The following is a 12,502-nucleotide window of genomic DNA, read 5'->3' on the forward strand; positions in this document are numbered from 1 at the left end:
GTTATATTGCAGTCTATAAAGAACAGTAAGTACATCTCTCCAGGTAAGTACTGCACACCTAGATCAGTGCACCCCATCACCTCTTACCACTGAACATAGTCATACTGACTGAGGAACCTTTGGTCAGCCCAGAGGCGGGATACAGAGACTCCGCCCACTTTGTTCTTTCAGGATAAAGTGGGAGGTTCTCTTGAAAACCCACCAACCCCCCCTATATATTCTCCTTTGCTGTTCCCCAATATGTTGTTGCTCCCTCAAAGCCCTTGATAGGTTCCCAATTTCCAGGGTATGAGGGATCATGTGATCTTCTCCCAGCATACAATGTTCAGGTCTAAGCAGCCAATCACCAGGCTTGAATACTGTCACATGAGGGAGGGGGAGGGGTGACATCATCAATCCTGTGTAAGCTCTGACATATTCCAACATGGAACCTACATGGGGGGGAGATGGAGCAGCAGAGGAGAGCAATAATGGGGAATATAAAGGGGTTGGGATGGGCCCTGAGTGGACAAGTGACAGAGTTCCTTTGATACCCTTTGGGGTCCCAAAACAATGTGATATATTTGTGTCTCAAAAAATAAATAAAGCCTTATATAGGATCCCTAGGTATTGAGACACACTTGGGGCCCAAGACAGACTCCTTTAGCACCCAAGCCAAAAAATCAAAGTGTCCCCCCATGAGCTGTGAACTATAGGGGTATAGGTTGAAGGTTCTGCCATTTTTGTGCCCCCATCCCACTGAAGTACCCAAGATGGCCGCCTCTTCTGCAACTCGGCCCTGCCACCAGACCCTTGGAAATGTTTGGGAGCTCCAGGCAATGTTAGATTTTTTAGGCTTCCAGAGAATGGGACATATTTGTGCCCCCAGGGACTGGGGCAAATTTGGGGAACCCTAGAGAATGTCACATACTTGTGTTCCCAAGCCATATGATATATTTGGAGCCCCTAGGCAATGTGATATTTTTGTGGCCTCCAGACAATGTCATATACGGTATTTGGGCCCACGGCTTCCCTCGTAGGCTTTCAGAAAGATAAAGTAACAGATTAACCCCGTGTTCTCCTTTTTCCCATAATACATCTCTTCTTATTCAGCACAGTAGTACAGAGTGTGAGACACGGAGCAACCAATCAGATGGTGTGACTGTTAGCAGCACTGTGATGTATATTGGTGTTCAGCGTGTTCAGGGCCACAGAGGGGGTAGAACCGGCCCTCCTGTATGGGGTCTGGGCAGCTTTATGGTGCAGCCAGTTCAAAAAGCTGCTGATCCCAGGCAAGAGCCCCCACCATCTCCCCCACAGTGCAGATGACTTCTCTTTCTCTCCTTCCCACCAGCTGCTGCAGGGGGAGCCACAGGGGGATCGGTTTCAGAGACTGGCCCCCCACTGCTCTGATCACCCCCTCCTGTCCCCAATCTCCATTCCACACAGCTCTAATCCCATGGTGGCCCTCTTCTCCCCACAGCTCTGCCAGCTTCTCCTCCTCTCTCTCCCGCTGGCTGTAAGCTGCTGCGGGCACACAGGGGGAGCAGTAAATATGTCATATTTATCAGCCCCTTCTTTTTCTCAGTGAACACAGTGAGTGATTGATAATGATCACTTCTGTGTTTATTCAAAACTGAAGCATGATAAACTGTGCTTACTATGCTTCGGTTGGTGAATGAACAGTAAGCCTCTGTACAGAACACTTCCTGTTCATTCATTCCCGTCAAGCTTCAGCTCCAGAGAAAGAAGTGGGGATTTCTGTCCTCAATTTCTTCTTCTGCCTAAAGAGTGTATCATCAGAGGTCTGTATGGACCCCTGATATTCCACAAAAGCCCCCCCACCCCCCACAAGGCTGTTTAAATAATTTAAATAATAAAACAAAAATAAATTGTAAAAAAAAAACATAATTAAGGGTTCCTTCCCACAGGTAGTCTGGCTGCATGAATTTGTTCATGTGGCTGAAGCCGTGTCCAGGGCCATACACCTGACCCCACACACCCATCCAGGCTGGGGGGTCCCTGTCAGGTAATGTACGGGGCCCCATGATCTCTAACAGCAGCCCTGAGCGTGTTCTCCGGTCTCACCCTCTCTGTCTTCCCGTATATTCTACATATTACCAGCCTGATGTGTGCCGTGTCTCTGTAAGGTATTGTCCTCTCTGGTGGGGAAGATGAGGGAGAGACCGGAGAACATGCTGCACAGCAATATACATCTCAGTGCTGATAACAGTGACACCGACACTATTATATTACTGATACATTCCATTAAAGTCTATGCCAAGCTAAGAACTTTTCTTTATAGTTTTGGATGGAGTGAGGGAGGATTAGAACCCCTGTTGTGTTTTTACTATATCTGGGGATTCCCCTCACTTCCTGTCCTGCTGACAACATTGTACCGGGCAGGAAGTGAGAGGAAATCAGCAAAGGGGACCCAGACATACATTTTTAGTAGAATAGGGGAAGGCCTAGAGCCCCTGTCAGATTTTATTATAATCGTGGAGAGCGCCCCTCACTTCCTGCTTGGTAAAATCTTGTCACCGGGACAGGAAGTGAGGGGAAATCTCTTTAAATGGAGATCTGGATAGCAGCAAAATCCTGACAGGGGTTCTAATTCTCGCCCTCCATCCAGAACTAAGAAAAGAAAACATTATGGGTGGACATACACTTTAATGATACATCACATTTTATTGTCTTTGCAGTAAATCTCTAGATCCCTTCTTCATATATTTCCTCTGAGATTGTTACATTTCTTTTCATCTCTATATAGTATAGATTGTATGGAATAGGAGGAGGAAAGAGAGGAGAGGGGACACCATCCTATCCAATCACAGCGACCGCACTGCACCCCGCACAGAGTGACTGCATGTGGGGGAGGGGCAGAGAGTAGGGGGAGGGGCCAGAGGAGGAGATTGGTGATGTCACACACTGTGATAACTTTCTGTTTAATGATTACAATGAAAGTAATTGTCATGAGATAGATAGATAGATAGATAGATAGATAGATAGATAGATAGATAGATAGATAGATAGATAGATAGATAGATAATTATATAGATAGGCCACACCCCTCTTTACTGACAAATAGGAACATGTCATTCACTGTTACTCCAGTAACTGGAGAGATCTCCTACCCAATCACAGGGAGTGACAGAGGGAGAAATCACAAATATAAGAAAAACCTGCAGGGCACTGACTGAAGTTCCACCCACTGCTTTATCCTATTGGCTGACAATTCTACCAATCCCACCACCCATCCTTGTGACATCATTAGTCTCTGGGTGGAGTTCTGACTATTACTATTATTCCCTATTCCTCCCACAGATCTTCATAGAACCTCTCCCTACACCTATCCCAGCATGGAGGGGCTCAGTGAAGGTGGTGGTGAAGGTGTGGAGATGTCGGATCGGGTCACACAGATCATAAAAGGAGATCTGTCCGACCTCATAATCCAGATCTATCCTGACTCTGTTACTGGAGCTATTGGGGGGTAAGGGGATCCGTTTACTGTCATGTATCACCCCATACTGATCACCATTCCTGTACAAACCCCAGGACTTCTTATTATTTCCAATCCCTGACTGCCCCCCTCTCCTGTCTATACTGGGGTAACACATCCCGACTACCCATCCATCTGATCCCCCGACATCCATTTCCCAGTAATGTCTCCCTGAGGAGAAACTCCGACTGCTCAACACCTGAGGATAACCCCAAAATCTCTCTGGTGTTTCTGGATAATTCTGGTTTCTATCTGACATGGATACAGTTTTCCTGTCATCTGATATATGGAGCTTATTATGAGCTGTATTTACATCCAGTAATATGTCTGGAGCTCCCTGTATATAGGAGGATACATTTACCTCTTTTATTATATCAGATAATGTGTGTAATGTGTGTGATATCCCATCCACATCCAGACCCCCTCCATCATGGAGGAGCTCCTCATGTCTCTCTCTGTCCTCATTATCTCCATCCTCAGTATCACACAAGTCACCTGTGTCTGATTCCTGTAAGACAGTCAGTGGATCCGTCACGTTACACAGCTCCTCAATGTGACGCAACTTCCTGGACAGCTCCTCCTTCTTTATTTCCAGATCCCGGATGGAGATGGAGATCCGCTCTGCCCTCCCGGAGATTTCCCTCAGGACTCTCTTCTCCAGGTCTTCCAGGCGTCTCCTGAGATCTCTAAACAGGACAGTGACTCTCTCGGTGTCACCGGCTGCTTCTTCTTCTACTTTCCTCCTGTGTTCCTGCAGACTCTGGACTCTTTCCTCCGTCTCCTCTCTCTTTATCAGAAGTTTCTGCAGAACATTCCTCAGTGTCTTCTTCTTCTTCTCAGAAGCCTCATCCAGCATCTCCACCTGGTGTCCTCGATGTTCTCCAGCCAAACTGCAGGACACACAGATACAGGTCTCATCCTCAGTGCAGTAATACTCCAGGATCTTCTTATGGACGGAGCATTTCCTGCTCTCCATGGACAAGGTGGGGTCACATAAGACGTGTTCTGGGGACTTTTTGTGGACTCTCAGGTGTTTATCACACAGAGAAACCTCACAGAGCAGACAGGATCTAACAGCAGGTGCAGGAGAGTCCACACAGTAAGTACAGAAGACCCCAGACTCCTCCTGATGTGGTCGAGCAGACAGGAAATTCTCCACTATGTTACATAGTGTTATGTTCCTCTGCAGTGCAGGCCTATCCGGAAACTTCTCTCGGCATTCAGGACAGGAATATCCTCCAGACCCCCCCTGTGTATCAATCACACGACCAATACAGACCCGGCAGAAGTTGTGTCCACATCTCAACATTACAGGATCTGTATAAATGTTCAGACAGACGGAACATTCCAACTCAGCTCTCAGGTTAGCAGACGCCATCGCTGACAGTAGAAGAGAGAAATGAAAGTGAAAATCTCTGACACCGGAGAAGAATGCATTTGGGAGGGTCACTTCCTCCTACACAGGGCGAGGCTGATCCAGATCAGTATTATTAAAGTACTGAAAAGGAAGGTTTTTTTTCCCACAGTAGTAAAGATAATCAAACCTCCCAACTTTGAGAGATTTTCAACTGCCCCTGAACTCATCCAATGTTATCTTATGTGTACATGTACACAGGTTTGTTTAATGTCATTTTTAGGCAGTTGCATTTATAGACTTTTCTTTGAAAGCAAAAAAATGAGTTCAGACGCCGAAGTTTCTGACGTTTCAGACACCAAGCGGGCTAAACGTGGCTAAACGTGGTAACTCATGTTCAGCAGCATTTCGTTTACCGGCATTTTTCATTTTTGCCTATTTTGAAAAAAATATATATTTTTTAAACGCAAATACGGCTAAACATGGCATGTAAACGTGGCAAAACGGATGTTTTAAACGTGGATTACTATCTGTCAAGTTAAATTGTTCAGGAGAGGTTGTAAATATGTCCTGTGTACATTAAGCCTTAGGCCTCATGTACACGGCTGCTGGTAGATGGACGTTTAGGAGCAGTTGGCAGTTTTTTTCAACTGCCCCTGAACTCTCCTCTATGTTATCTTATCTGTCCATGTACACGGGGTCGTTTATAGTCCTTTCTAGGAAGTGGAGATTAGAGGCATTTTTTGGATGCATTCAGAAGCTGAGTTTACAGGCATTTCAAGTGCCACATTTCGTTTAGAGGCGTTTTTCATTTTTGGCTATTTTTTTTTAAGCGCTTCTAAACACAAACGCAGGAAAACGCCACTATACGCGGCATATAAATGTGGCAAAACAGATGTTTTAAAAGTGAGTTACTATCTGTCAACTTAAATCGTTCAGGAGAGGTTAAAAACGTCCCTTTCACATAAAGCCTAAGGCCCCTTGTACACTAGACGTTTAGTCCAAGTGTGTCCAATTCTGGGATATTAGTGTCCCCAGGAGCCACAGGTGCAGCATCTAGTCCTGCTTCCTGCAGCCTGGCTAAAGGCTGACATACACGGCAGCTGGATGGGGCTGAACACTTTACTGCCTTTGGAAGAAAGAAGGCCCAGGGACTAAAGACCACCATTTCTTTGTGAAGAACAAGGAAGGGTTCCTTACTGGATAAGATTGATCATTCTGAAATCTATCTCATTGACATAATACACTGATAAAACCCACCTTATAAGTAAGGTCAGCCAAGGGAATATCCTGAATGAGCTCAAGGAGAGGCTTCTGTAGAGCCAACATGACCAAATTGAGATCCCGTTGTGACACAGGTGAATGAAAGTGAAAGCAATGTGAGCCACCCCTTAAACAAAGGCCTTTAAAAGGTAATAAGTGACCAGCAGTCAAGAGAATGGCCAATGCTAAGACTTGATGCAACATATATGGACAAATGGGAATCCTGCCTCTAATAAATAAGGGTAGCACTCACTGAATAATCAAAAAGTACTAACTAAAGGCAGTAAAAATAATAAACAAAAATGATGTAAACACACACCCTAAAAAGTTAAACTACATATATTTTTTATTCGCTATAAAAGAGCAAAGTACAAAAAGCGTCAATAACAATGTAGCCGCCGTAACCCGTTGCAGGGCGGCCTTGACTTTATGGGCTTACCAGTTACCTTCTCTTGGCCGGCTCTTCCACTTCTAGGGATTCCCAAGGTTGATACCCAATGACTTGAACACTGACACAGATGAAGTCCTCTTTAAAAGGTTTTATTTTGCAGTAAGAACTCTCAAGTAACAGAGTCTCTTAGGGGACAGAGGGCACGGGTGAAGAACTCAGGCACCTTGAACTGCAGGTATAGCAAAGTCTCTATTTCCACCCACAGAGTAGCCACTCGCAGCTGGGTACTTCAAGGGTGAACAGATCTCTAGCCAGAGATCATGGCAGTCAGCATGTTCACTCAAACTTGAACAATCAACTAAGGGTGAATAGGAACCTTTTTCCTCCATATCTGGAATGTTTCTCGTCTCCTCAATGGTACTGGATAATCCAGGTAATCCAGGTAACTGCACCCACTTCCGGGCTAGCTCTCTGCGGAAAGGGGCATAGGTTACGCCCCTTTCCGCAAGCGCCCGCCCCCTTCAGCAAGTGCCCCGCTGCCTGCTGGGAAACACACAGCTCCCAGAGGCAGCGGGGACCGTCCTCATTGCGCAGCGCGGCTCACGCATGCGCAGTAGGGAACCGGGAAATGAAGCCGAAAGGCTCCATTTCCTGATTCCCATACCCAAGATGGCGATCTGCTTCGGGTGCCGACATCGCGGGCGCGCTGGACAGGTAAGTGTCACTATTTTAAAAGCCAGCAGCTGCAGTATTTGTAGCTGCTGGCTTTTAAAAAAAAAAAAAACGCGGAGTCCCGGTGGACTCCCGCTTTAACCAATATGTTCAAACGTAAGCATTTAAAAATCAGGTATCTTATAAGGACAATGACTGGCGGAGACTTGGATGTTAGACAATTAATAGTGTACATTACTCCTTTATTATCTGTGCGTAACAAAATTATTTTATTTTGGAAGAAAGAACAAAGCTCAAATGCAACAATGATAGGAAATAATTCCAATAAGACTATGTTTTTAATGTAACACTTTACTAATCAAAAAACATGCCAACGTTCAGCGCACCAATGCTTCTGCCAAATTGCGGCAAAGCCATGCGACCCTGCTTCATCAGTGAAGAGAAGGAAATCCGAATCTAGAATGAAATCCCCCTGCCATAAGGCCTTACCATTGTTAAATGTGAAAGAAATTGCAACCAAACCAGCAAATACTCCTTCACATCACTGCTTTTTTTTTTTTTTTTTTTTTTTATTAACTTGAACAATAATGAGGCTATCTTCTCAATTTTTTCTTCCGGTAACCTGAACTCCAAAGAATCGGGAGGGCCTAAAAACAAAATCATCTAGATAATTAATTAAAAATTGTGAACCGGAAATGGCAAAAAACTACCCACTCTAAAATGAAGAGAAAGACTCAAAATAAAAGCAAGACAAGGAACAACCCATAGGTAAACATTTATCAAAATAAAAATCATCAGTAAAGAAAAAATCCAAGGGAATTAAAAGATGAAGGATTAATGGGAAGTAAGCGAAAAGCTGACTTGACATCCGCCTTTGCTAAAATAGCTCCCTTCCCCAACATTCTTAACTTTATTAGAGCATCTTCAAAAGAAGCATATGAAACTGATGACATACTCTCATCAATTTGGTCATTAAGGGAATTGCCTTTGGGAAAAGATAAGTAATGAATTAATCTAAAATAATTATTTCCTTTTTTTTTTTTGGAACTACACCTAAAGGAGAAATCCTGAAATTTGAAAACTGAGGGAAAGAAAAGGGGAATTTGAAAACGGAGGGAAAGAAAAGTTGCAACCCTTCCTTCTGAAATTTCAAAATTAACCTTATCTAAAACTACTTGAGGAAATTCAGATACTGATTTGAATTATTAACTATGGTACAACCCTGACCTTGAAATATAGGCAATAAAAAACCATCCCTAAAACCTACAATGAGAAGATGGGCCTTCAACTTGTCTGGAAATGCCTGAGGCCATGGGAGCATGTTTGCTAATATCACTGGTGTGTGTGCTGTTTGAAAAATCTCCAGATTACAAATTTGTTGCTGTTTTTTTTTTTTTTTTTTTTTTTAACTTCTGACGAAATGCCTCATCAAAATTAAACCGTGCCACTTAACCACCTTCAGACCGGACCATTTTGCTGGTAAATGACCAGAGGTCTTTTTACAATTTGGCACTGCGCTGCTTTAACTGGTAATTGCGCGGTCATGCAATGTTGTACCCAAACAAAATTTGCGTCCTTTTCTTCCCACAAATAGAGCTTTCTTTTGATGGTATTTGATTGCCTCTGCGATTTTTATTTTTTGCGATATAAACGTAAAAAGACCGCAAATTTTGAAAAAAAAATGATATTTTCTACTTTTTGTTATTAGAAAAATCCAATAAACTCAATTTTAGTCATACATTTAGGCCAAAATGTATTCAGCCACATGTCTTTGGTAAAAAAAAAGTCAATAATTGTATATTTATTGGTTTGCGCAAAAGTTGTCACATCTACAAACTAAGGTACGTTTTCTGGAATTTACGCAGCTTTTAGTTTACGACTGCCTATCTCATTTCTTGAGGTGCTAAAATGGCAGGGCAGTACAAAACCCCCCCAAATGACCCCATTTTGGAAAGTAGACACCCTGAGGAAATTGATAAGTGGCATGTTGAGCGCATTGAATATTTTATTTTTTTGCCTCAAGCGATTGAATAATGACAAAAAAAAAATTTTTTTTTTTTTTTTACACAAAGTTGTCACTAAATGATATATTGCTCACACATGCTATGGGCGTATGTGAAATGACACCCCAAAATAAATTCTGCTGCTTCTCCTGAGTACGGGGATACCACATATGTGGGACTTTTTGGGAGCCTAGCCGCGTACGGGGCCCCGAAAACCAAGCACCGCCTTCAGGCTTTCTAAGGGCGTAATTTTTTGATTTCACTTCTCACTACCTATTACAGTTTTGAAGGCCATAAAATGCCAAGATGGCACAAAACCCCCACAAATGACCCCATTTTAGAAAGTAGACACCCCAAGCTATTTGCTGAGAGGCATGTTGAGTCCATGGAATATTTTATATTTTGCCACAAGTTGCGGGAAAATTACAAACTTTAATTTTTTTTTATTTTTTTTTCACAAAGTTGTCACTAAATGATATATTGCTCACACATGCTATGGGCATATGTGAAATGACACCCCAAAATAAATTCTGCTGCTTCTCCTGAGTACGGGGATACCACATATGTGTGACTTTTTGGGAGCCTAGCCGCGTACGGGGCCCCGAAAGCCAAGAACCGCCTTCAGGTTTTCTAAGGGCGTAAATATTTGACTTCACTTCTCACTACCTATTACAGTTTTGAAGGCCATAAAATGCCAACATGGCACAAAACCCCCACAAATGACCCCATTTTAGAAAGTAGACACCCCAAGCTATTTGCTGAGAGGCATGTTGAGTCCATGGAATATTTTATATTTTGCCACAAGTTGCGGGAAAATTACAAACTTTTTTTTTTTTTTTTTCACAAAGTTGTCACTAAATGATATATTGCTCACGCATGCCATGGGCATATGTGAAATGACACCCCAAAATAAATTCTGCTGCTTCTCCTGAGTACGGGGATACCACATATGTGGGACTTTTTGGGAGCCTAGCCGCGTACGGGGCCCCGAAAACCAAGCACCGCCTTCAGGCTTTCTAAGGGCGTTACAGTTTTGAAGGCCATAAAATGCCAAGATGGCACAACCCCCCCCCAAATGACCCCATTTTGGAAAGTAGACACCCCTAAATTTAGGGGTACACTAGTGAGACTAGGTAATAAATGGCGGGTGCCCTGAAACTATAAAAAAAATAACTAACCAACCAGCATCACCTGTAACAGTTATATGGTGATCACTGGTGAAAGGGTTAACTAGGGGGCAATCAGGGGGCTTTATGCGGTAGTATATGGGGGTCCCTGGCGCTATAAAAAGCTGCAGCGAACCTAAATACCTACCTGCCTAACTAGCGTCACCTGTGACACTAATACAGCGATCAGAAAAACGATCGCTTATTAGGCTGGGTTCACACTGGAGCGATGCGGGAACGCCACAAATCCGCGGCGGGTTTCCGCATCGCATGCCTCCCTGCGGCAGTTCACACTGCCCTATGCGAACTGCTGGGAGTGTCAGTGAAATGTTAATGACACCCCCAGATCAGTTCGCATATCGCAGTGCGATCTGCAAACTCGGATCGCATGGTGTGAACACCCATGCGATCCGATTCTGCTGCGGACCAAAAAAAGGGTCCCGTTCGAGTTTGCGGCGGGTGCGGCGGGTGCGACACGAATTCAGCCATACTATCTGTATGGCTGAACTCGAATCGCACAGAGATCGGATGTGATTTGCACTGCAGTGCGGTGCGAATCACATCCGTTCTCATAAACCGCTGCAATGTGAACCCAGCCTTAGTGACACTGGCGACGGGGGGTGATCACGGGGTTAAACCTTTATTGGGGGGGTTAGGGGGGTACCTTAGAACTAAAGGGGGCTAACCCTAACTGCCCTAACAGTTATTAGTCACAAATGACACCCGCCGGGTGATCAGGGGGTTAAACCTTTATTAGGTAATAAATGGCGGGTGCCCTGAAACTATAAAAAAATAACTAACCAACCAGCGTCACCTGTAACAGTTATATGGTGATCACTGGTGAAAGGGTTAACTAGGGGGCAATCAGGGGGCTTTATGCGGTAGTATATGGGGGTCCCTGGCGCTATAAAAAGCTGCGGAGAACCTAAATACCTACCTGCCTAACAAGCGTCACCTGTGACACTAATACAGCGATCAGAAAAACTATCGCTTATTAGGCTGGGTTCACACTGGAGCGATGCGGGAACGCCATGAATCCGCGGCGGGTTCCCGCATCGCATGCCTCCCGGCAGCAGTTCACACTGCCCTATGCGAACTGCTGGGAGTGTCAGTGAAATGTTAATGACACCCCCAGATCAGTTCGCATATCGCAGTGCGATCTGCAAACTCGGATCGCATGGGGTGAACACCCATGCGATCCGATTCTGCTGCGGGCCAAAAAAAGGGTCCCGTGCGAATTTGCGGCGGGTGCGGCGGGTGCAGCGGGTGCGACACGAATTCAGCCATACTATCTGTATGGCTGAACTCGAATCGCACAGAGATCGGATGTGATTTGCACTGCAGTGCGGTGCGAATCACATTCGTTCTCATAAACCGCTGCAATGTGAACCCAGCCTTAGTGACACTGGCGACGGGGGGTGATCACGGGGTTAAACCTTTATTGGGGGGGGTTAGGGGGGCACATTAGAACTAAAGGGGACTAACCCTAACTGCCCTAACAGTTACTACAGTCACAAATGACACCAATGCAAAAAAAAAAAAAAAAAGCAATTGGTGTCACTGTGACTGGGGGGGGCAGGGGTAATTGGGGGGTGATCGGGGGTAAAGGGGGGGTGTGAGTGTGCCTGGCATGTTCTACTGTGTAGTGTAGTGCTTGTGCAACTCACCGAACCTCTCTCCTCGGTGCCGGAACGAAAACTACCGACACGGAGGAGAGAATACATCACTTCCTCTCCTGTGTTTACGTTACAGGAGAGGAAGTGATGTCACCGGACATTTTCATTCGCCGGGAGCGATCGAGAGGGGGTGGCCATGAATGAATGGCCGTCCCCTCGTCCGGGATCGCTCCCGAACGAATGCCGACCACCGCAGGCACCGGGCAGGCAAGGACGTACATGTAAGCCCTTATGCCTGCCCGTGCCATTCTGCCGACGTACATCAGCGTGCGGCGGTCGGCAAGTGGTTAATGTCTAAGTGTTGAAATAAACCCGTACTTTTTTCAGGTGATTATTTCACATAAAACACCCGCAAAAATACAAAACGCCTGTAACCAGTTATTAAAAAGATTTTTGATACAGGTCTACGTCTATCGTCATCCTCTTATTTATTTTTATTTTTTTTAATAATAAAATCTTTAGCGGAAGGAAAAATGAAAGAATATCTAAAAATTCCCCC

General features: G+C 44.7%; 1 protein-coding gene across 1 annotated transcript; it reads right to left on the minus strand.

Annotated features, from left to right (window-relative positions):
• Window positions 1-2,501: 2,501 nt before the first annotated feature.
• LOC143961897 (E3 ubiquitin-protein ligase TRIM39-like) lies at window positions 2,502-4,880 on the minus strand. The gene has a single exon (XM_077471230.1). The coding sequence runs from the start codon at window positions 4,854-4,856 to the stop codon at window positions 3,282-3,284; it is 1,575 nt and encodes a 524-aa protein (XP_077327356.1). The 5' UTR covers window positions 4,857-4,880; the 3' UTR covers window positions 2,502-3,281.
• Window positions 4,881-12,502: the final 7,622 nt, after the last annotated feature.

Source organism: Lithobates pipiens, unplaced genomic scaffold (genome assembly GCF_037356315.1).
Source record: "Lithobates pipiens isolate NorthernLeopardFrog02 unplaced genomic scaffold, aLitPip1_a1.2 Scaffold_8, whole genome shotgun sequence".
NCBI classification, from domain to species: Eukaryota; Metazoa; Chordata; class Amphibia; order Anura; family Ranidae; genus Lithobates; species Lithobates pipiens.